Below are 26,232 nucleotides of genomic sequence, written 5' to 3' on the forward strand. Positions count from 1 at the left end.
AAACACATGCAATTGCAGATACTCATTTGAATCACAGACTTTTTTTGGACTTTCATGTAGCAAGTTCAAATATATTAATACATATAATCTTAAGGGTGTTAAAACATCAGACTTATTCTTGGCTACCTTCAGTTTTAAAAGTTGTTTCTAAAATTAACTCGGTTAGTTCATGCGGCATTGTGGTGCTTTTACAGAGGAAAAAACAATCTTTTTTTCCTTCCTCCATAAATAAACGTATGTGTCTCCATTTAACGCTAAGCAGTGTTTTCAGAACTCTCTTTTAATGTTCTAGATCAATTCCATGAAAATCCCCTTTGCTTTTCTAGATTCTCAGAGAGGTATGCCCTACCTCAGAATGAGATACTGGCACATTAAGCCAATGAGGTGTTGGCACATGAAAGAGAGTAAGATGATTTGGAAGGTTTTGAAGCCTTACATGGATCATTTTTCTGGCGTGACATGAGTCATTAATCTGGGATTTAGCTTATATGTTTGTATCGTCATCTGTAAATAGGTATCCTCATTATAGAGTCATTATGGAGATAGGTAGTAAAATGCCTATCCAAAGAATTTACAGTCCCAGCAATTTCAGTGGGTTCCCAAAGAGTAAGTTCCTTTCTTCATTCTGTTTATACGAGGTCAGAAATCAGTTTTCCAATGCAGAAACATTGTACCAAAACCATGAAGTTTATAGTTTGCCTCCCACTCACATAGTGTATGAAGAACACAATCTGGCTACCATTTCTTTTTTTTCACATTTTTTAAATAAGAAATCATTGAGCCAGAACTGCACTCCTAAACATGATTCCAGTTTTTACATCTGCCCCGTAATTCTTACCTTAAATCCACACAGGGAAATGCCTGTTACTGTTGTATGTAAGAAAGACTGTTTAATTCCACTGAAGATGGTATTTATGTCTAGGAACCTGTTCCAGTGATTCAGACCATGTGTAACATGAGGCTGTTAGAACCTCCTTCCCTAGACAGTTAACAGTCACAACGAGCCATGGCACTTACACTGGGCATTTGTACTAAAACCCTCTGAATAGATCCTAGAATGCTTAGGTCTTTGCCGTTTAAAAATGTACACTGAATAGTATTCACTAACCTACATCATTTCTGCTTCATAATTACTTTTAGTGATTTATCATCTCTTATTTTCATTAGAATGGAAACCCTCAAAATCCATACTGCCATGGAATTGATGGTGTAATGGAGGCATATTATAGGAGTCTAAAATCTGTGCAGCTTTATGGACCAACAAACTTTGCCCCTGTAATTAATCATGTAGCCAGGTAAGCATCACAACAGGTACTTTGCAGAAACTTCTTATTGTCAGTACAATTATCACATATAAAAGGCTAACAGTTACATGATGCTAAACATTGAAAACAGTATTTACAGTTGTTTATTCAGTCTAATGTGATTAACTTGTACTTTTGAGTAGGTTTGAAGACCATGTGCTAGTATTATGCAGAATTTTATCACTGATTAAAAATAAATACAAGTGATCCAGTTGATCCACCCTGTGTTAAAATCTTAGGAGAAATCATAATGAAGGAAACCTTTTGTGAGATCACTCTGCCATGTTCCTTTTTTGTCCTTTGGAGCACAGAATTTTTTCTTCACAGAAAAGACATAAATCTATGAAAAAAAATATAAAACACCATTTTTTAATGCATATGTAGTTCCTGTAATCTAAAAATGTCAACAAAACTTTCCAGGGCTCTCTGTGGCAACAATTCCCAACTGGTAATGGTACTGCTAAGGCAATAGTACAGCAGCCGCCATTGGGGAGCCACAGTGCTGTGTTAAGCAACACCTCATCTAACTTATCAAAGTACAACCCTTTTGGTGTTTGTAAAAGTTTCTTAAGAAGGATAATGTTGCCTTGTTTTGGAAGACAAGATCTTGACTTACAGTATACCTCCGTGTGTTGGTATAGGAAAAGTGATAGGGCTCAGATAATTTAGCTGAGTAGCTACCTGAACAGATTTTATTTTCTTTACAGATACAGATAAAGAACTAATGTTTATAAAATAAAACCATAGGGTTGTGTTCTGTTTTTAACATTGTACTGTTAATGTTTTATTTATGAGCTTGCAAAATAGTTAATTGTCATAGCAAGAAATATTTATTTATTCTCTCTTCTTGCTGTTGTTAGTTCTACAGCCTGATGAAAATTAATTTGCAAATTCTATGGTGCAAAGAATATTCTGTGCACCCCAGCATGGCTACATAGCTGATTTCAGTTATCAATCATTAGGATTAGTTGTTCCATCTTCGAATCATACCATTCAAATTATGAACGTGTATATTCCATTGCTTGTCTTTAGCAACTAGCTGTCTCCTATTAAATCTTCCCTTTGACAGAGTCTCTCCAGTAGCAGTTTTCAGACTGTGAGGAAATATGCCAATCCTTATGACAGCTGAATTCCATATGTGTGGCATTCAATGTCTGCATTAGCCACGTTAACTGGAAATCTAGCCCATTGACTCTTCTGCCTCTTTCTTCTTTAGAACTGGTCATATCAGCTGAGCTGGCTTGTTCAAAATTTGACAGTTAACCTCAAGCCTCCTGTTCACTGCAAAAATTGAAATTCTTGATCTAGTACCATCAAAGCATTGGCATAAATTGAGTTCCTTTTCTCACCAGTTGTTTCTCAGGAATATTTGTCAACTTTTGCAGGATTACCAGAAGCCTGTCACCAGCATTTGTAATCTCCACTGAACTTTTGTCTAAATATCAAGTTGTTGCAAACTTTGGGAACTCCTTCTGGTAGCAAATCACACTACATTATAGTGGAAAAGCTAAGTACCTTCTACCTTCATGAGGATTTCTACTGCATGATCATCCTTAATATAACTCATGTACCAGTCCAGTTCTCAGTAACATCATTTTCCTTCAAGGTTCAGTTTCTTGACTATTCTATTGACTCTCATAGACATGGTACTAGAAATTATGATCTAGCCTGCAATTGTTCTTTGAACCTGCCTTCAGTTTCAAAGAATTTTCTTCTTCCCACATCCCTCCTACTTAAAAATATGCCTCTGATGAAATCTCTGGAAACTATGTCAGATATTACTGTCCTGTTGTGATCTCATAACTCTTCAAAAGCTCTTTAAGCATATAATGAGTTTATTATCCTTCCCCCAGCTAGGGAGTTATCTAAACTACACCACATTCAAACCAGTGTCTTCTGTCATCTCTCCTCCTCATATAAGATCTTTCTTGCAAAAGACTTCAGGATGTTTTATTCTGTGGAAAATTTGAAATAACCAAGTTTCTGTTCCACTTCTTCAGTGTAGGTATGTAGACAGTATTAAGTGCTCAGAAATTATAATAAAACTTTATTTTGCTCTCTGATCATCCCTTGTCACTGCAGTCATCATTGAAAAGATTATAAACATTGTGGAAAAATGAGATAAAAGAAGTCTCCACATGGTAGTGAAAATGCTTGCAAATAAATGATGTTAAACAGGTTCATTGTCTGTGTGGCTTTTCTACCGATGGGTATCCTGGGGGGAGAGAGGGAGGAATACGATGGCTTTCTGTGAGTTGTAGATTCCATTTCACACACATTCCTCCAAAGTCTTGTAAATGTTGTGGTTACAGCATTTTATTTATTGACAGTATTAGCTTGCAAATGCACTGTGTAACACCAGAGTTCAAATTTTCTAAGCACACTCAATCATCATGAGCATCATTTGAATATATCCTGTTTGGTGACTCAAGCGTTTCATGTTCAGTGATCAATAATATAGTGGGTTCTTTGACAGTCATATTCTGTACCTGGGCATATATTCCACAGTGCTCATATGGAGACTAGTTCCTTTTTTTTTGATACTGCTCTCCATACTACTCATTGCTACTTTCATTACAAGATTCTACTGTTTGACTCCTTCACAGCACCGAGAGCCTTCGTGAAAGTAGAATCACAGAATCTTTGGGTTGGAAGAGACTCATTCACTCTCTACAATTACGTGAAAGGGGGTTGTGGTAAGGTGGGTGTTGGTCTCTTCTCCCAAGTAACTAGCAATAGAACAAGAGGAAATGGCCTCAAGTTGCAGGAGGGGAGGTTTAGATGAGACATTAGGAGAAATTTCTTTACTGAGAGGGTGATCAGACACTGGAACAGGCTGCCCAGGGAGGTGGTGGAGTCACCATCACTGGAAGTGTTCAAAAAACATGTAGACGTGGCACTTCAGGACATGGTTTAGTGGACATCGTGGTGTTGGGTTAATGGTTGGACTTGATGATCTTAAAGGTATTTTCCAACCTTATTGATTCTGTGATTCTGTGACCTTTAAAGGTCATCTAGCCCAATCCCCCTGCAGTGAGCAGGGACATCTTCAACTAGATCAGGTTGCTCAGAGCCCCCTCCAACCTGACCCTGAATGTTTCCAGAGGTGGGGCAGCTACCAACTCTCTGGGCAACCTGTGCCAGTGTTTCACCAACGTCATGGTGAAAATTTTGTTCCTTAGATCTAGTCTAAATCTACACTATTTTAGTTTAAAACCATTACCCCTTGTCCTATTGCAACAGGCCCTGCTAAAAAGTCGGTCCCCATCTTATAAGGCCCCTTTCAGTACTGGAAGGCTGCCGTAAGGTCTCTCCAGAACCTTCTCTCTCCAGGCTGAACAACCCCAATTCTCTCAGCCTGTCCTCATAGGAGAGGTGTTCCATCCCTCTGATCATTTTGGTGACCTTCCTCTGCACCCGCTCCAACACGTCCATGTCTTTCCTGTGTTGAGGGCTCCAGAGCTGGAGGCAGGACTCCAGGTGGGGTTTCACCAGCGCAGAGGGGCAGAATCCCCTCCCTCAACCTGCTGGCCACGCTGCTTTGGATGCAGCCCAGGATATGGTTGGCCTTCTGGGCTGCAAGCACACATTGCCGGCTCATGTGCACTCTTTTCATCCACCAGTACCCCCAAGTCGTTCTCAGTAGGGCTGCTCTCAATCCCTTCATCCCCCAGCCTGTATTGATGCTGGGGGTTGCCCTGACTCAGGTGCAGGCCCCTGCACCTGTCCTTGTTGAACCTCATGAGGCTCACATGGGCCCATTCCTTGAGCTTGTCCAGGTCCCTCTGGGTGGCATCCCGTGCCTCAGGCATGTCAGCCGCACCACTCAGCTTGGTGTCATCTGCAAACTTGCTGCGGGTGCCCTCAATCTGAATGTCTGTGTCACTGATGAAGATGTTAAACAGTATTGGTGCCAACACGGGACCCTGAGGGACTCCACTCATCACCGATCTCCGTCTGGACATTGAGCCTTTGACCATTACCATCTGGATGTGACCATCCAACCAATTCCTCATCCACCCAGCAGTCTACCCATCAAATCCCTGTCTCTCCAATTTAGAAAGAAGGATGTTGTGTGGGGGATCGTGTCAAAGGCCTTACAGAAGTCCACATAGATGACATCTGTAGCTCTTCCCTTATCCACTGGTGTGGTCACTCCATCACAGAAGGCCACTCGGTTGGTCAGGCAAGACTTGCCCTTGGTGAAGCCCCGCTAGCTGTTTCGAATCACCTCCCTGTCCTTCATGTGCCTTAGCAGAGCTTCCAGGAGGATCTGTTCCGTGATCTTCCCAGGCACAGAGGTGAGGCTGAAAGGTCGGTAGTTCCCAGGGTCCTCCTTGCTACCTTTTTTAAACATGGGTGCAATGTTTCCCTTTTCCCAGTCTCCAGGGACTTCACCTGACTGCCAGGACTTTTCAAATGTCATGGGGAGTGGCTTGACATCTACATCAGCCAGTTCCCTCAGGACTCTGCGATGCATCTCTTCAGGTCCCACATCTTGTCTGATCCCATAGACTTATGTATGTTTAGGTTCCTCAGATGGTCTCAAACCTGATCTTCTCTTAAAGTGGGAGGGACTTTGCTTCTCCAGTCCCTCTCTTGCAGTCGATAACCTCGAGTGGTGTGGGGAGACTGCCAGTGAAGAGTGAAGCAAAGTAGGAACTACACTGGCTGCTGTCAAGTGGAGATGCAAGTGGAACAGCCTGCTCCATGCAAAAAGAGTGCTTTTTTTTTTTTTGGCTTTCGGCGTTTTTGACCCTTGGGAGTTGAAAATAATCGGCTGAAGTCTTAGTTTCTGGTATACAGGACATAGAGTTCATTGAGGCTGCTACAGACTCACTATCTTTCAAGACTTTCCAAATCTTCAAAAGCTGCTCTTTTCTAAAAGCAGTTGCTTCTTGGGTCATTTGGCTGAGGTGGGACTGGAATGGCACTGGATGTATTTTGTCTTGTATTCATGTACAGCACAGGGAGAAGCTTGAGTCTTGAAAGGACATCCTTGGGTGGTGCAAAGAGATGAGTATGTCAGCCAGGGTTGCAGGGTGCATGTTCAGCCATTTTACAAATGTGCATATAAATGTGAACTATAAATTTGCAAGCATGGTCAACAGTAAGTAACCTGGCTTTTTAAGACACACAAAAAAAAAAAAAGGAAATTTTTACGCACTGTGCTGGTTCCTGATAAATTTAATTTGTTCTATAAAACCAAGCATTCAGTATTAATGTATGCCCGCCATACCAAACTGTGTTTCCCAGAGGTAATAACTATTAAATAAATTAGAGTTTCTAATGGCTTATGATTCTATAAAGGATTTTCTGTCCATAGTCCTCTTGGTAATGATACAGTTCCCATTCTTCACTGATTCAACACATGCAGATTATCAATATCAATATTGTATTAGTTACATTTTTCTAACATTCTTATTTAAAAGTAGAATGCCTATCATAATTATGAATGTCTCTGCTTTTGAAATCCACTGCGTCATGTTTCTTTATTAGTCCTTAGTAGTAAAATTTTAAAAATACAGTTTCTTTTCATATTAGTTTCTTTGTATAAAGGGTTTTTTTACTCTTATAATTATGGTTTTTCTTCCCTTAGATATGCTGCTTCAGTAAAAGATGGCTCCCAGTATTTTGTTCTTCTCATTATTACAGATGGAGTTATTTCTGATATGGCTCAGACAAAAGAATCCATAGTGAATGTAAGTTTTGCAGAAAGTCTTGAAATTTAAAAGAATTATGTTTCTAGGAATTAATATTTTAGGCAATAAATTAAATCAGTTGATATTTCAGGCACTAAGTTTGTTCCATAAATTAACCATTTTTTCCAAACAGCAAAAGTTTATTATGCATAAAGAGAAAAAGAAAGTTGAATCTCAGCTTAATTAGTGTTCTGTGGGAAATGATACTCTTCTCTCTGATACTGTACGTTCATATGATTTTCCTCATCTGCGTCTTGCATCCTCCTTCCTCCTGCACATCCCCCCATGCAGTTTTTCATAGTGAACTGTTCTTTATCTTTCTAGTAATTGCAGACAGATTTGAACTCCCCCTTCTTAAAAACTGCCCCAAACTTTGCCAAATTGCAAGCATACCAGTCACCTGATTTCCTTCTAAATAGTCCCCTAGAATTTTGAAAATTCTTAATTGTTTCTCAGTTTCTGCATTATTTTCAATATTTTTCTTTTCAAAACTGCTATGCATATAAGTAATATTTTGTATTATGAGCAGGTTCCATTTTGCTTTTGCCCCTGTGTCCTGGCGTCTGCTGGGATAGAGTTAATTTTCTTCCTAGTAGCTGGTATAGTGCTGTGTTTTGGGTTTAGTATGAGGATAATGCTGATAACACACTGATGTTTTAGTTGCTGCAAGTAGTGCTTATACTAAGTCAAGGACTTTTCAGCTTCCCCTGCTCCGCCAGTGAGGAGGTGCACAAGAAGCTGGGAGGGAGCATAGCCGGGACAGCTGACCCAAACTGGCCAAAGGGGTATTCCCCACCACACAATGTCATGCTCAGCCTATAAACTGGGGGGAGTTGGCTGAGGGGCTGTGACCACAGCTCAGGAACTGGATGGATATCAGTCAGCAGGTGGTGAGCAATTGTGTTGTGTATCACTTGTTTTGTGGGGTAATAGTAGTAGTAGTAGTAGTAGTAGTAGTAGTAGTAGTACTATTACTGTTGTTACTATTATTATTTCCTTACTTTTTTTTCCTATTAAGCTGTCTTTATCTCAACCCATGAGTTTTACATTTTTTTGTTCCAATTTCTCTCCCCGATCCTGGTGCGGGAAGGGGAGTGAGTGAGCAGCTCTGTGGTGCTTAGTTGCTGGCTGGGGTTAAGCTACAACAGTCCTTTTAGGCACCCAACATGGAGCACAATGGGTTGAGATAACAAATCTGACCAAAGCACATTAGAACAAATTTGTAATAAGCATTCATTATATCAGTTTGATAGTCAGTGGTCACAATGTTGATTAATTTGCTCTCAAAGTTGTGCTTATTCGCAGGGTTGTGTTATGTAACACCTTACTCTCAGTATATATTTCCTGTTGTGCTGTTTATCATCTCTGGGAACTGGGTCATGTTTATCATTGTGCTGTACTTTGTAACACTGGGTTATGATATGATAAAATGGCTGGTCATGAAACTAGTCATGTATTTGTCTCGGCATTGCCGTCATCTCCGTACTTCAGGAGTCATCCCTCAGAAACTATTAATAATTCTGCTTTTTACCTTTTCTCCTTGGAGAGCCTGTTTACAGGGGAGACACTTTCTTCCACCTCTCACTTCTTGTCCAGGCTAGTTACAATAGCTCTTGAGAATTTTATGTCTTTGGGATGTTCAAACCAGCATGTTCCTGTTGCTCCTGCTCCTGAATGTGTTTCAGGTCTTGTTTAAAGTTAAACAATTATTTAAAAATACCACCCCATCTGCTACCGGTGCTCGGTGCAGATGTGGGTACTATGCAGCTACTCACACCCCTGCAACAGGCACTGTGGCTACTCAAACCCTGGTGACAGACACTGCTGATTAACCAGAGAACCAACCCCTGCCAGTATCAGTTGCCCCTATACAGAAAAAGAAATTGATACAAAAGTCAGCTTGTTTAGTAAAGGGTGATGAAGGGCCATCACAAGAACAGGAGGAGGAGCAGGAGGCAGAACCAGAGATAACCACATGATCCCTATCCCTGAGTGAGCTGCGAGATACCCAAAAAGACTTCAGTCATCATCCAGGTTGAGCACATTGTCACCTGTCTGCTCCAATGCTGGGATAACGGAGCCAGTAGCCTGGAATTAGAGGGTAGGGAGGCCAAGCAGGTGGGATCCCTGTCTAGGGAAGGGGGCATTGACAAGGCGACTGGAGAAAAGACGGAAGCCCTCAGTCTCTGGAGGCGACTCCTGTATGGCATAAAGGAAAGGTATTGCTTCAAGGGAGATGTTAGATGTCACCCAGGCAAGTAGACCACCATGGAGAGAGGTATCCAGTACCTGAGGGAATTAGCCCTGGTGGAGGTGATTCATAATGACCTGGACAACACAGATCCAGATGAAGTCTGGTGTACATGACCCACGTGGCAGAAGTTCGTACAGAGTGCACTGTCGTCGTATGCCAGGTCATTGACAGTAATGACCTGGAAAGATGAAGAGGGGCCAATGGTGGATGAGTTCGCTTGCCAGTTTTGGCAATATGAAGAAAATCTCCCCTCCTCCCTACTGCATCTTGGCTGTGGAAAAACTATCCAAAAAGTCTGAAAAGCTGTTCAAAAAACTGTTCCAGGAGTTCCAGCAATTCTAAGAAGACATGTCCTACTCCCCACCTGTACGGACCAGTATCTCAGCTATTAGGAGTAAGTGTTTTTCTGCTCAAGAGAGAGGATATAGGGGGTACACACCTCAGGACACCCTGTGGTTTTACCTGCATGACCGTGGAGAGGACATAAAGAATTGGGATAGAAAATCTACGTCAACTCTAGAGGCACGGGTATTTGAGTTGCAAGGAGAAACAATCACAAAAGGGTGTTCTTCCAGGAAAATTGCTACTCCAGTTTCCGATGAGCATTTTTCCAGACAGAGTAGAAGGGCTGGTCTGACTTCCAATCTTAATAAAGGGACTTCTGATTTGTGTTCACAAGAAGTGAGTAACAGATACTGTGACCAGGATTAGAGGGGACCCTGCCTCCAGCCAGGTAGAGGAGTGGGATAACCGAGTTTATTGGACTGTGTGGATTTGATGGCCTGGCACATCAGACCCACAGGAGTATAAGGCTCTAGTGGACACTGGTGCACAGTGTACCCTAATGCCATCAAGCTATAAAGGGCAGAACCCATCCATATTTCTGGAATGACAGGGGGATCCCAACAGCTGACTGTATTGGAGGCCAAAGTGAGCCTGGGAATGAGTGGCAAAAGCACCCCATTGGGACTGGCCCAGAGGCTCCGTGTATCCTGGGCATAGACTACCTCAGGAAAGGGTATTTCAAGGACCCAGAAGGGTACCGGTGGACTTTTGGTACAGCTGCCTTGGAGATGGAAGAAATTAAACAGCTGTCCACCTTGCCTGGTCTCTCAGAGGACCTGAACCCGTGCTGTTGTGGGGTTGCTGAGGGTCGAAGAACAACAGGTGTCGATCACTACAACAATGGTGCACCAGCGGCAATGTTGCACCAACCGAGACTCCCTGATTCTTATCCATAAGTTGATTCATCTACTGGAGAGCCAAGGAGTGATCAGCAAGACTCGCTCACCCTTTAACAGCCCCATATGGCCAGTACGAAAGTCTAATGGAGAGTGGAGGCTAACAGGAGACTGTCGTGGCCTGAGTGGACTGTAGTGGACTATCATGCCACCACTGAGTGCTGCTGTGCCAGACATGCTAGAACTTCAATACAAACTGGAGTCAAAGGCAGCCAAGGGGTACACCACAATTGATACCACTAATGCGTTTTTCTCGATCCCTTTGGCGGCAGAGTGCAGGCCAGTTTGCTTTCTCTTGGAGGGGTGTCCAGTACACTTGGAATTGACTGTCCTAGGGGTGGAAACACAGCCCTACAATTTGTCATGGATTGATCCAGACTGCACTGGAACAGGGTGAAGCCCCGGAACACCTGCAATACATCAGTGACATCATTGTATGGGGCAACACAGTAGAAGTTTTTGAGAAAGGGAAGAAAGTAGTCCAAATCCTTCTGAAAGCCGGTTTTGCCATAAACCAAAGTAAGGTCAGGGGACCTGCACAGTCCTTTGGTCTTTATCTCAACCTACGAGTTTTACCTTTTTTTTCTGATTTCTCTCCCCGATCCCACTGCAGGAAGGGGAGTAAGCGAGCAACTGTGTGGTCCTTAGTTGCTGGCTGGTGTTAAACCACCATACTGTGGAAAATGTCAGATGACAGTACACACAGAAACAACTTCCAGACAGGGTTTGAAAAGATCTGTACCAATAGTTTTGCACATACCACAGTGGATCTAGTTAATATTGAAGTGGTGGGTGAAAAACCTACATTAACATAATTAAGCATCATGTCAAAATGAGTAGTGTAGTATTAGGTGGCATATTTTTGAAGGCCCACTTTCTCTACGTCCTGCAGAGATTCAGTACTCTTCCAGTTTGTAGGGTGCACATGAAAATATAACAGAAATGTTCTGTCTTTCACTGGAAAGCAAGATGCCTTCAAGTTCTAGCCAGCAGCATGTAGAGAGAGTCTGTGTGTCAGTAAGGACTCTGACAGCTCACCTGGTGAGGTTTTACACCCAAAGCTATAACTGTGTTTGAAGGTACCAGTTTACTTCCTCTCCTCTTCCAGCTTCCAATATTAAAATAGGAAAAACTGACTCTCACATTTAATGAAGATAAACAAGCTTTTAGCTTGGAAATTCATCCTTTAGTCTAGCCTAGAAGTTTGGACCATAGCTTCTTTTAGGTGAGTTTCTTTTAGGTGGCAAAAAGTCTCTGTGAAGAAAAAAGGGCAGCTCTTGATTTAACTCAGCCCTCAATTTGAAGTCCATAAGTGAGAGACCAGCAAGTCCAATTGGCTGATATTTTGTAAGATTAAGTAATTTGCCACTAAGACATACAGAAAAACCTTGTTTCCAGTAATAGTTCATTTCCAGTAATAATAGCTGTTAGCCTGCAACTGTCTGGAAATACAGCAGATCTGTTGTTTGCTCAGAATGAGTGGAAGTTTGGGAATATTTGCTGTCTTTTCCTTTTATGAAAATGCCTTCATTTTTCTGAATGCTTTTTGAAGTATGAGCACAATATACTATGACAGAATTAATTAAATGCTATTCAGTAGCAGTTCTTTCAGTCTTAATAATTTCCAAAATAATTAAAAGGGCAGTGATGTTCAATGCAACTTGATGTGTATAAAACTCAGGAAGAGTAACACTAATTGTGCTTTTAGGCATCTTTCTCATTACAGCATATGTCAGACACATTCTGTTTAACCAAACTGTTTAAAGGTTATGCTGTCATTCAGGAAATGCCAACACTTAAGTTTCTGTGCAAAAGTTTAACTCTGTCTTTATGCTGTCCTTGCCACTTACTGTTTCATATACGTTGTATCACATAATACTGTGTCTGTGTAAGTAGAAATCTCTTTAAAGGATGTTTTCTTTACAATCCAGCAATAGGATTTTAGAGAACATCTGAAGAACAGAAGGTGTTCTGTTCTAAGAAATGCTTCATGTCTGGAAAATACTCTGTACTCATGATTATTGACTTTTGCAGCGCACTGTAAATCAGTTACAGTTGCACTGTATGTATGGCCCTTAATCACAGAATCACAGACTGGTTGATGTTGGAAGGGATCTCTGGATGTCATCTTGTCCACCCCCATGCTCAGTAGAGAGCTCACCTAGAGCTGTTTGCCCAGGATCATGGCCAGACAGCTTTTACTGTTATCTTCAGTATATCCTTCAGTAGCATATTAGTATTTAACTAACAAGGGATTATTAAATTTGTTTACTCTGCTACAAAATTTTGGCTGGAAGACTGACTATGAAGTAACACTTCATGATGAATGTGCAGTTGGTGTGTAATACATAGTGCATCATGTATAGTGGTGTAGGATATTAAAAAGTGATTTATAGAATGGTGTATTTTCATTGTTTTAAATAGCATGTTTACAGTAATTAACTGTAAATCTGCTTAAAGAAATTTTTTTTTATGTGTAGTTTATATGTAGTATTATGGCAGATGTGTAGGTTTATATGTAGTATTATGGCAGATGAAGAATGGAAAATGAAGATAATGTATCTAAAATGAGAATATATTTTAAATGAGGGAGAAAACCACTTTTTATAATCCAAAAGAAAAATATAACAGTGTGTTCTAAAACCACGTGACTTCAGACTTCAGTGAAGCAGAAAGTGTACAGCTATGATTTTGGCCAGTGTATACTCCTGTTTAAAATGATTGTAGACATTTCACAGTTCATCGGAATATCTCAATTCTGATGTTTGGTAGATGGGTTTTTTTAGTTGTTACCCTCCTCAATAGAGGTAGTTTCAGATCATTTCTGTAAACTAACAGATAGCTGGTGCTACTATCAGGGCAGGAGAATCCAATATTTACGATACTTTTAGTAAATTTTTATTTTATTTTTATAATTTAAAATATTGGTAAATATTTTAGTTTTATTATATTTAGTAATTTTAGAGGGAAAGACAGTTATCATCTTTGCCTTGTTTCATTGAATGAAAAAGATGAAGTAAAATTTAAAAACTTACCAAAATCCAGTTCGATAACTTGTTTACTTTGTGGCATGGATGACTTACTTGAATAAAATTTCATTCATGGAAGAAATATAAGATATATATTGCTCAAATAGATGATTTATTCTCTTGAGAAAAATTGGCATAAGATCTATGTAAAAAATAGTGTCACGTAGTTCCAAGCAGCTGTGTAATATTAAGAAACAACAAAGTATACTGAAATAAATGCCAAACTGTCATTAGGTACATATTTGCAATTGTTGTCAGTTTACAAATGTTTCTGAGATAAATTTGTCATCTTAATTGTCATATTAGTATTAAATCCTGACATAGTTTGTTGTGTTATACTACGATCATATATATGATTGAAAGACTTTATAAGGAAAAAATAAATTAAAATAATCATCTGCCTTTCTATCTTCATCCGAGATGTTTTGTACTACTTAAGCAGACAGTTTACAGAACTCAGCTTCTTAGATGGAAAAAAAAATGTTCTTTAAAACATAATTTCTGCATGTTTTTTATTCAGATTGTCCTCAGATCTCACATATTATTGGCAGAGGTTATGTAATGCGTTAAACCTATTTGTCTTCTTCTTTTGAAGGCTTCAAAGCTTCCAATGTCAATAATTATAGTGGGGGTAGGACCAGCAGAGTTTGATGGTAAGTGTTCTAGTGTTTTTCTTAGAATTTTTTATATTTATTTACATTTTAGTAATATGTGGCTTTTCAAACAAATATTGTTCTTTAAAAGAGCATAATATGGAACAAGCAATAAGCACTGTTGACATTTCCAGCTGGATTGATTGATAACTCAGTATGATTACAAGCTACCATGTGGAGCTGTGTAGCCCCTTAGGCTCTCTGTTCAAGTCCCAGAACCATATGGGGGCTCAGCATTTACAGAGCTCCAGAAGACGAGTGGAAAAAAACCCCACAGTAAAGTAAGTGTACTCGAGTAATACTGAATTTCTTCAACGCAGATATTTAGTTGCCTTGTGAAGTGTCAGTTGACTGGAAATACTGATCATTTGTACTTACTGCAGTAAGAAAGTACTGAGAAAAATAAATCTGGGGAGCTGATCTGGGTTAAACTGGGTTTCACTAGATAACAGGAGTGAGCCTTACTGTGTAGCAGCGTTGAGAGAATCAGAATCATAGAATAGTTTGGGCTGGAAGGGACCTTTAAAGGTCATCTACTGCAACCCCCCTGCAATGACCAGGGACATCTTCAACTAGATCAGGTTGCTCAGAGCCCTGTCCAACCTGACCTTGAATGTTTCCAGGAATATTACAGAATATTACAGCAGGAGAGAAATTACAGGATTACTTACATATTCTTTCATGTGATGTTCCAGAACACCATTCTCTTTTGCAAGAACTGAACTGCTTCTGTTATTTGGACTAATTCATTAAGTGCCATGGTGTATATCACTGCACTATGAAGTGTAGACACTCCTTGTGTATCTGTTCCTCAAAGTCCTACATCCTTTCTTTTTAAGTTGAGTACTTCTGGTTAGACAGTGTGCCTTCTTTTCTATGTGAAATATACTTAGTACTACCACAGATGTATAAATAGTCACCAATGACTGTACATGTTAATTCTTGTACAAATATTCTAACAGTATGAAAACAAGAGGAAAAAATAACACAAGAAAAATAATTTATTGGGGGTTGACTTTCTTAGGCTTTTTGGCAAAGTGGTATATTAGTGATAATTTCAAGTATCTTATTCCTTGAAGCGATTGTCTAAGTTGTCTAGATTGTCTATTAAGCCTAGATTGCCACAAGCAACGATAAAAGACAGTTTATCTACATAAATGCATGTGAGGGAAATTTGAAAACTTTGTTTTTCCCCCTCAGAACTCCCAACTTCAGTCATACATTACTTACTTTTCTCTCACCCCTCCTTCGCCTTTTCCCTTTCTCCCTGTTTGTCCAGTCCTTGGGTTTGGCCAGGCTCTCCTTAACTCAGTCGGAACATATCAATTCTGTCTTCTTTTTGCTTCTGGAGGTTGTCTTTGCAGAGTTCTTGGGGTGTCATCCCTACTGCTTTTCTTAAGGCAGGATTCTGTTTGTTCTGCAGGATACAGTTTCCATCTTTGGACCCACACTCCATGAGTATACTGCCTCAGTGAAATTCACCTATTAGGTGTGTGCCATATCTGTATCACTCAATGCCCAAGAGGGTAGAGATATTACCTTTCCATTTGCAGAAATTCCTTCTGGAAAAAACAACAGACTCAGTGTCTGATGTGGACGCTGAAGAGGTGTGTGTGTAGGAGGGTGTATGTTCCAGGCACACTGTCTTACAATTCAAATGCCAGTCGAGCCTCAGTTCTACTGTACAGAGGCTAAGCTACTCCTATCCAGATATCACTCCCCTCTAGATATCCCAGGCTGTGGGGGCTAGCAGAGGGTCTTTTAAAAATCTGGAGCTCTGATAGATGGCACATTATATTTGGCAGAGCTTCACATACGGATGTGAGGATGACTGTAACAGGTCAGCTCAAGGGTCCGTTTTGCCCTGTATGCTGTATCTGACATGACCATAGGTGGTTATCTAGAGAACATTAAGAACAGAATAAGCAAATACGATACATCCCTGAATACTGTTTTTAGATTTTAATTTCCTGAGCAGGATGTGCTTTATGTCTATTTTGGAAATTTTCAGTGGGTCTCTCCTTCAAATACTTGTTCAGTCTCCTGATTTGAACACATGTATATTTTTTGCATCAGTAGCATCACCTGGCAATATACTCTACAGAACTACTAATTTTTTCTTTGAACAAACATGCTCTTTTGTTTGGTTTGAACTTGGCTGCTCATAGCATCATGTATGCTTTCTTGCATTGGAAGAACTAGGTTTTGAAGTGCTGGTTTCAGTGAACTCAACCCAGTTTGTAAACCCCTGAGAAGCTCAGTGATGCAGGCCTTTGATTTTCATAGGGTATGCTGAAAGAAGGATTGTAGGATTGCAGATCCAGTGGCTGAGCAATAATCTGTGATCCCAAGTCCATCCATTTCAACACTGACCAGAGAGCAGGTATGCCTTTCTACCTAGAACAGCTTCTGGGTATCTGGACAATTTTTTTTTCCCTGGATCCTGTTCAGAAAGAAACAGGAAGAGTTACCCTGTAAATTTAATAATTTTTTTAAGAACTCCTCATTCCTATGCATTAACAGTCATTACTTTTCCAGTATGAGAGTTACTACCTCTGTGCTGTATCCTGTGATATCTTCTGGAGGAATAATTGCTGAAGATGATTTTTTCTCCACCTGTGAAAGTATAAATGTAGCCTTACCAAAGCAGATACACTTGCTGGTTTGAGAGCTGGAAGCGTAAGGACCTTATCATGGCCTGGTTTGTTCTGAAGATGACAATAAAGGCAAAAACTATGTATTGTCAGCATGAAAAAGTGCAAAAGAACTACAAAGCATGATGTATTTTATGGTGCAAATGATCTTAAAGATATACGTAAATAACAATTGTTGGTTTTGTTGCTCTAAAGTGTAAATTGAGTGAAGTTTTTCTGAGTAAGATTGTTTTTCTTATGTAGCTAAACTCATGGATGAATTCATTTTGTTTCTGTTTTTTAAGCTATGGAAGAACTGGATGGTGATGTAGTGAGGATTTCTTCAAGGGGAAAGTTTGCAGAAAGAGACATTGTGCAGGTGGGAGAGAAAATTTACTCTGTTAGCTTTTACTGATCCTGTTTCTTTTGAGCTCTTGTTTCTATCTATATTCCTGCCTTTCGTTTTACCTTAGCACTGACATACTTTTTCTTGGGGTGTTCATAACAAGCTTAGAAACATTCTGTGATACCTATAAGCCTTTATATAATACATAGTAGTAGATTTGCATTCATTAGAAAATGACCCCTAACTGGCAGCACACTGATCTAAAGTCTCAGGGTTATACAGCCATGGGAGAAGAGTTAGTTGCCTCTGTACTGCGATCTCATTATGATACCATAAAGAAAAACTGCAACTTTTGTGGAAGTTGGCAATACCTAGACCTCTTAACAACTGAATTTGAGATGCGTAGGGTATCTTTCCTTGCCTCTAACTGCCAGTCCAGAAGACCATGAGTGTCTCCCAGTTCCTGTGTTGTGTCTGCCACATGCAACCATGCAGATGTCTCATGCATGAGAACATCAGATGGTAGCAGTAACAGGTTGCCCAGAGAGGTGGTAGATGCCCCATCCCTGGCAACCTTCAAGATCAGGTTGGATGGGGCTCTGAGCAACCTGATCTAGTGGAAGATGTCCCTGCTCATGGCAGGGGGGTTGGACTAGATGACCTTTAAAGGTCCCTTCCAACCCAAACTATTCTAGAATTCTGTGATCGGTGTTTATGTGACTGCAATAAGCCCTAAGAGTGCTACTCTCATCTGCATTACATGAATGCCTCCATTTCTCTGCCAAAGTCCTCTGGTTCTGCTCCTGCTCTCTACAGTCATTCAGTCAGCCCAGGAGTTGTCATTCAAACCTACATAACCACTGGCAGGGTGGTATAGCAGTTCTGCATGTGCATACCCACCATAATCCCCATTCCTTCAGAGCTGTAGATTTATAGAACATCACAGGTTGCCCAAACTATGTACTTCTTCCCAGGCATCCCATCTTGCCTCATGATTATAGAATCATAGAATCATTTAGGTTGGGAAAGACCTTTAAGATCATTGAGTCCAACTGTTAACCTAACACTGCCAAGTCCACCACTAAACCATGTCCCTAAGCACCATGTCTACATGTCTTCTAAATACTTCCAGGGATGGTGACTCAACGACTTCCCTGGGCAGCCTGTTCCAATGCTTGATAACCCTTTCAGTGAAGAAATTTTTCCTAATACCCAATCTAAACCTCCCCGGCACAACTCAAGACCATTTGCTCTTGTCCTATTGCTCATTACTTGGGAGAAGAGACCAACACCCACCTCACTACAACCTCCTTTCAGGTATTTGTAGAGAGCGGTAAGGTCTCCCCTCAGCCTCCTGTTCTCCAGACTGAACAAGCCCAGTTCCCTCAGTCACTCTTCACAAGACTTGTGCTCCAGACCCCTCACCAACCTCGTTGCCCTCCTCTGGACATGCTCCAGCAACTCAGTGTCTTTCTTGCAGTGAGGGGCCCAAAACTGAATACAGTATTCAAGATGTGGCCTCACCACTGCCGAGTACAGGGGCACAATCACTTCCCTACTCCTGCTGGCCACACTATTTCTGATACAGGCCAGGACGCTGCTGGCCTTCTTGGCCACCTGGGCACACTGCTGGCTCATGTTCAGCTGGCTGTCAGCCAGCACCCTCAGGTTGGTTGCCCACCTTTTCCACTGGGCAACTTTCCAACCACTCCTCCCCAAGCCTGTAGCGTTGCATGGGCTTGTTGTGACCCAAGTCCAGGACCTGAGACTTAGCCTTGTTACCTACCCCCTGGAGAGACTTCATGTCATAATTATTTTCTTGATCAAATAAAATGAACCACCTATGCATTTTTTATTTTCATTGGATACTGAACTGGAACCAAACAAAGAGAAAGACATTTGATGGCTCAGCACACTAATCCCTGCTTCATAAATTAAAGAAATTGATATTTGAAAAGCAGCAAATTGCTGAAAAATTTCATCAACCTGATGACTGTAGAAAGAATGATATCTGTCTAAAGCTTTTATGGAAGGCATATTTCCCTGGAAATGTCTGAATACATTTATGAAATAGAATATTTCAGTTGGAAGGGACCTAAAACAGTCATCTAGTCCACTGCCTGACCGCTTCAGGGCTGACCAAAAACTAAAGCATTTTATTACCGGCATTGTCCAAATGCCTCTTACACACTGACAGGCATCCTTAGGTTCAAACCTTACCTTAGATCTGCCATTTCTTCTTCTCCCTTTATTTCTCCTATTTGTCAGCATTTGTAGTCTTTACTTATTTTTCCTCTTGCTTATATTTTATCTTACTTTTGTCTAAGCTGGGTTGAATTTTTATATTATCATTGGCTAGTAGAATACATACATATATATTTATATATAAAAAATAATAACTGAGCTATAATATATATTAAAAAAATAACTGAGCTATACAGATAGCTCATATTGCAGGTGATAATGTTTTAATAATAATTACCATCATATTGCATCTGATGAACTTTGGAATTTGTGTATTTGTTTTCATTTATATATGCAGGAACTAAACATTTTGAAAAGTAGCTATTACAAATACTGGTATGTGAAGTTTAAGTATTTGATAACTGCTGGTGTATACAAAATCTCAATCCAAGGAACTGTTCAAAACATATATACGACACCTAATTTTATAGATCTTCTTGTATAGAATGCAAAATAAACAAGTCTACATAAGTACATGGAAATTACAATGATCAGATCTTTTTTTCCCATCTTAAAGCTTCTCAGTGCAACAAATACTACATTAAAATTAATATCTATTATTTTCATAAATGGGGATCAGAAATGAGAATAAGATGATAGCAGTTAAATTACCCTCATAATCTGTATGGATATTCATTGAAGAAAGTCATGGATTCCTGAATTACTTTTTTTAATAGTTGAAAAAGAGACTTTTTAAATTTATGCAACATACAGAGAAAACAATTGATGGGAGAGTGACTTACCAAAACTCTCAGAAGACTAAAACATGCTGGCTGCTTTAGTCAGTGTGTCAAAAAGGTAATTATAAAAGTAGGGATAAGGATAAGCTGGACAACTGAACAGGAGGCAAGAAATAATGTTTCTCATTTTGTCAAAGCCTTTATAATGCTCCTTGGTATTCCATATTGGGCTAGAGAGGGGCTGTCTGTAATCTGTTATGCTATGTCAGTGGTGTTCAACAGAGCAGTATGTGGAGATCTGCCTCCACAGCTGGACGTGTTTCTGGACCCCAAACTAGTATTTCTGCAAAGCCCTGTGCCATGTCAGATTTTTTAAAGATAATTCAGATATCTCTGGCATGCATTGCACGTATATTTAAATGCATTTAAATATACACAGTGTAATTACTCATTGTTTCTCCAAACAGCAGCAGCTCCAAAAGCTGCTGTTTTTCCTTCAAAGAGCATGAATGGATAGAGTTCTTCAAATGCTATAAACAAAACTTGTGAAAATGCTGTTCATCAGAAATATTCTAATTTCTGCTGAGAAATAAAAAAATAATATGCAATGAATATCCTGTTGTATTTCTTTAGAATTCATTGCATATCAGAAATGTAATAAAACATTTACTTGCTATTAACATATTTCAATCAGAACTTTGCCCCAAGCCATATTGAATTATGTGAAGGCAGTATTATTTTGTGCTCTTTCTGTCTAAATACTAACAAATACATTATATGCTAGCTAAATAAATAAAAGGGGCTAATGTCAAACCCTTTAGGTTTGGTGTGACCTTTATTTTATATCTGTCAGGATAAAACTGACTTGCTTTTATAACATTAACTACTCAAATACAAAAATCTTTTTTGTGTATTAGGTTAGTTGAAATTAGCTAGTGAAATGAGCCGTTAACAGTCAGTATTGTGAAATATTTTAATCAAATTATTAAAAAATTTGCCTGCTAACAGTGACTCAATGTATCTATTATATTTACTACTGCTCTTTACATGAATGTAAAGACATGACCTTCATTTTTCCCTCCGTGCTAGTATACATATGTGTTGTAGGGACTCTGTATTACATGTGTTCTAATTCTTCCTCAGTTTATTTCATTTCTGCTCTTCCGTTATCCTTTCCTTATTTAAGAAGTTTTAGGAAAATACTTACTCATAGTGATGTACCGATTGTTTCTCTTGAAAATTTTATATATTAACCTTTTAAATTAAGCTCTCAAACTCTGGAAAAAGCACTTTACATTCCATCAGTTTCCCTTTAATTTTTCTTACATCTTTCATTCTATTCCACTGCCACCTCTGCTTCTTTTAGCCCTAGGCCTTGCTGTCATTGCCAGATATCCTTGTGTATCAGTATGTATGCTTATCTGTCCATAGTTCCTTCAACTTCTCTGATATCTGTATACCATAAGGAGAGGGGAGTCAGAACTAATTCAGGCCACCTATATTGCATAATTGCATTTCAACAATTACATTGTTGAAATAGCCTCCCTTTGCTGTAGAACTGTGGTCTGAGTTCATGTCTGCAGACTAATGGGTAAGGTGACCTCTTGGGATGGGACACGTTTTGTTCTTTAACACAAGACTGCATGTGCTTTTTACATAAGGCTGACATTGCACTAGAAAATGAATAATTACATGAGGGGGAAATGAACACCAAGCTTATCCCTTCCCAGCTGAATGTGGAAACCAGCAGGCTACAGAGATGCTTGTTTGGTTTTGTTATTCTTCTGACTTCATGGTTCTGGAGACCGTCAGATGTGTTCTTCCAGGAAAGTTGATGGAGTTTAAGAAGGAGCAACCATTTGAAACAGGGAAGTGCTGGGCTGGCTTCTGAAAACCGATGGAGCTTTTTTTATGAAACGGAGGAGTCAGTACTAGTAAATGTCACAATGTGTCCTTGTCTCTTGTATTGAAGAGTTACTGAATGAACTCAGAAATAGTGGAGACAGCTAATCATATGGAACTGCAGATACCTTGCTTCCTGGCTTAATATCCTAAAATCAGGTTTCTTTTTGCCTGTTTTCTCCTGTCCTTATGCCCGATACATTCTTGGACACAATGAAGAGGTGAAGGATGCTCCTATCTGGAATGACAGCTACTCTCGTTGAATAGTCTTGCTGACTGCTCTTGCAGTCTTGTTGACTATGGCAACCTGCACTAGCTGGCTCTGCTTGAGCAGCAAGGTTGGACTAAAGGATCTCTGAGGTCACTTCTAGCCTCAACAATTCTGTGACTAAGCCATCATCTTCTAAGAAACTGCAGATCTACTGCTTCCTGGGGAAATGCCCTAATCAGTAGCTGTTTATGTTTAATTTGGTGACAAGTTTCAGTTTAATTCAACATAGTTCAAAAACCTAGGCTTGAAGCCTTTTTTCTGGCAATTTGCGATCCTTTTCAGGAGAGTTATGCAAAGAGTCATCTCTTACTTGAATTCCAAACACCTTTTAGTAGGAGACAGATACCTAGATAGGGTGTGTAAGTCCAGGGTGAGAAGTGCTTTCCAAAGTTGTTGTAAAAATTACTTCATTAAGTTCAAGTTCTTTATTGCTGAAATGTTGTCTTTGGTTTGAGTTGGTTTTTTGTTGTAGGGGGTTTTTTTCCTCAAAAGGTTTTTTTTATTTAATATATTTAGTTGATTTCTTTTGTTTATTTCTGTCTTTTCTGGAAGACTCTTAGGATCTCAGAAATACAGTGTAGGCTAAACTCTTACTGTAATTCAGTGTTCCCCTAAATCTTGAAAACCTCAGTGCTTTTTCGAAAAATGGAATTTAATCTGTAGCCTTGGTTGCTGTGCATCCAAAAAAGCAAGATTTGTTTGGTTAGTATAATGGGCGGAAGAGTCTTCAGCCAGGAGATGAGAGATCTGTGGGTCTGACTTCTCAATCAGTTCTAGTTTTGTTCTGGAGTACAAGAATTAACAATTAAATCTTCCCTGTTTTCTGAGCTGAAGAAAGGCACCAATAGGCTTTGATTTGCAGCATAGCATAGCCTTGCAGTTCAGTACCAGAAGCACATTTGGGCATTGAATCCCAATTTTGAAAAGTCACCCAGCTGTTGCCCTGAGATAGGCTCCAAAATCTGAGCAAGAAGCAGAATTTCAAATCAACCTTCCCTTTGGCATAACTTATTAGCTAATTTAACCCACTACATATCTGCATGCTGTCTGTTGTGAATAAAAATCAAGGAGCCTAGATTGTTCCTTTTTTCTATACCAGTAGCATCTTATTAATTATTATTAATTATTAAAAGAGGGCAGATTTAGACTAGACCTAAGGAAGAAATTTTTCACAATGAGGGTGGTGAAACCCTGGCCCAGGTTGCCCAGAGAGGTGGTAGATGCCCCATCCCTGGCAACATTCAAGGTCAGGTTGGATGGGGCTCTGAGCAACCTGATCTAGTGGGAGATGTCCCTGCTCATTGCAGGGGAGCTGGACTAGATGACCTTAAAAGGTCCCTTCCAGCCCAAACCATTATGGGGTTATTATGAAATCCAAGCCAGAGCTGTCTAGCTAACTTTTTAGGTGTTGCAGATATGGGTATCACGTAACACATTATTTTTGAATGCAGTCCTTTTTGCTTAGATTCTTAAATATTTGTTTGTATCGTGTAAAAAGTGTTCAGGTGGTTCATAGTTCTGCTAGGTATAATGCAAAATGGTCAAGAATATAAAGTCATCCTTTCTGTTTTGTTCACTGCAGATGGCAAAAACTCTATTCACAAACTGCCAGAGCAGTGGCAGTCTGGTAGGAGAGCCCCAGGAGCAGGAAATGTAAGCTAAGAGTAGCTTTCTGAGACAGAATTACCTTCTTGTATGAAAAGAGTTGAGAGATAAATCAAATATATCGATGAAACATGTAATTAGCAATTATCTGAGCTGGCCATGGCTTACGTAAAGAACTTCACCCAAGTGAAAGCATGACACTGTTTCTATTAGAAGACGGATTTTTAAAAAATTGAGATGCAATGTGTATATATAAAATATATAATATAAAATAAAAAACATGTATATATGGGTATAAAATGTGTGAGGTAGTATATTCATGTACTCTAACTCCCCTGATAAAACTTTCTTATTTTTACATTGTAAGATGTATTCTGTGTCTGCATAATGACCTGTGTGAACATCTCTTCTGTTTTGTAGTTTGTGCCATTCCGAGATTACATTGACAGAAGCGGAAACCATGTGTTAAGCATGGCAAGACTTGCTAAAGATGTTTTAGCGGAGATCCCAGAGCAGTTTCTGTCCTACATGAGAGTCAGAGGAATAAAGCCATCACCTGCACCACCACCCTATACACCTCCGATTCACGTGTTGCAGACTCAGATATGACTGCTCCAAAGTGCTTAGCATTTATCACAAGTCAAGAGTCTCGGGATGCAGCAGTAAATTCTGAGAGCTTCTTGGAGCTAGAAAAATTCTCTTCATGTACCAAAATTCTCCTATGGTTGCATGAGCAACTGGAAAGCTTTTAAATGCTAGGAGCAAAATGTTGATGTTTTCTCTGAGTCTTACTTTTTTTGACAAAAACCCCTACTTTTTTGATCTATATTGGAGGGGAAAGCACAAGTCAGGATTTCAACTCAGCAGATATTGTCCTGTCTGAATACTGCGTGTATATAAATGTATAGGAATGCTATTACTCTGTATCAATGTTTACATGTTACTATTTTTAAATTTCAGTACTTTTATAACTATTCTTAAGAATAAAAGTTTGGAATATTGACTCACATGTCTTCTAGCTTGCAATAGTTTGTCACAAGGTAACAAGAGAAGCAATATCTCTTTGAATGTTTGTCCAGACAAATATAGATGAAAGCTAAGAAAAGGACAAATATATACATGTTTTCCAATACCTGGATTGCTTCAATCAGTGCTCAGTAATCCATTCATCTCACGGTTTGAGAATAAACTCCTAAAATGTGAGTAGCATAATTGCATATGACTTATGACTAACTCCAAACTTTGAGGGGGAGGTATGTGTATTTTTTCAGAGAGTCTCCAATTTCTAAGTTTATAGTTTTTTAAACTAGTTACTGAAGCAAATTAGAAGAGTTACTTGCTATAAGTAATTTAAGAAAATTACCTCAAATCAGAACTATCAGAGTATTATAGTTGACTCACTGAGCTCATTAAATCTTATCATGCATTCTTTAAAGCACTGGAAATTTTGGAGTGATCACAGCAGATGTTTTATAATGGACCATTTTAAACTTAATTTAAAATTGTAACTTTTTTTGTCTAGATTGCCTATTCAAAGGGATGTTGACTCTTAATATTTGGGTTTAATATTGTCATTTAATCACATTTCCATTCAGGGCGCATGAATGATAATGTTAATTAACTGGTTTAAAAATTGTACAACCATGTTGCTTTGTGCACAATTTTGTGTACAGAACTGCCCAAAAATTTTATTATATGCCTGTTCATATATAATTATTAAATGGTTTTGCATGTACAGTTTTTACAAAATACACAGTTTTGTGAGTTTGTGTTAGATACATTTTACTTAGAACTAATGGCCTTAAATTTCACAAAACTCCTGAAATGATTGTGAATTGCCTTCAAATACTGTTAAAACTGAACATTTTAATTTTTTTGTGTAACAGTTGTAACTGTCTTGTAATGTAACTTTTTTCTTTGCATATAACCTGTTTACTACTTCTGTTTCTTACTACGGTATGTTGTAATGTACAGTATAAAACTAAGATGCGTTTTTTAAGCATGAGAAGTTTTTTGCCAGAAAGCAGATCTTCAATATTAATAAAATATAACTATGTAAATGCAGAATCTTCCATTTTTAAATATATTTAACTTCCTTTAACTGTCTCATGTGGGAAATTACTTTTTTCCCAGATAATTATTCTGTTAGTAAAAAAAAAAAAAATTTTTTTTGTAAAAATAAACCGTGTTTTATTTTTATTTCAAAAGAGTTTTTACATAAATATGGACTTTAATTTTCTCACCAAATTATGTATTTCTTAGTGGATTGATGTTGCATGAATGAAATTTGATACCTGGCAACTACAAATTTTGATGAAAGTGCATCATAAAGAATAAGTTTAAATCTGATGAGTGGTGTGTTCTCCTT

At 39.1% G+C, this 26,232-nt stretch overlaps 1 protein-coding gene across 1 annotated transcript in view; it reads left to right on the forward strand.

The window, feature by feature from the left end:
- The window catches only part of CPNE8 (copine 8), a gene marked incomplete at both ends in the record, with an annotated part of 121,852 nt that extends 97,379 nt beyond the window's left edge, over nt 1-24,473 (forward strand). Inside the window, 5 exons of the mRNA XM_082001146.1 lie at nt 1,168-1,295; nt 6,904-7,006; nt 14,126-14,183; nt 17,122-17,195; nt 24,285-24,473. Coding sequence (XP_081857272.1) covers nt 1,168-1,295; nt 6,904-7,006; nt 14,126-14,183; nt 17,122-17,195; nt 24,285-24,473 — 552 coding nt within the window. The remainder of the gene's footprint in view (nt 1-1,167; nt 1,296-6,903; nt 7,007-14,125; nt 14,184-17,121; nt 17,196-24,284) is intronic.
- Nucleotides 24,474-26,232: the final 1,759 nt, after the last annotated feature.

The sequence above is a fragment of the Phaethon aethereus genome (genome assembly GCF_964289735.1).
Source record: "Phaethon aethereus genome assembly, chromosome: 1".
Taxonomy (NCBI): Eukaryota; Metazoa; Chordata; class Aves; order Phaethontiformes; family Phaethontidae; genus Phaethon; species Phaethon aethereus.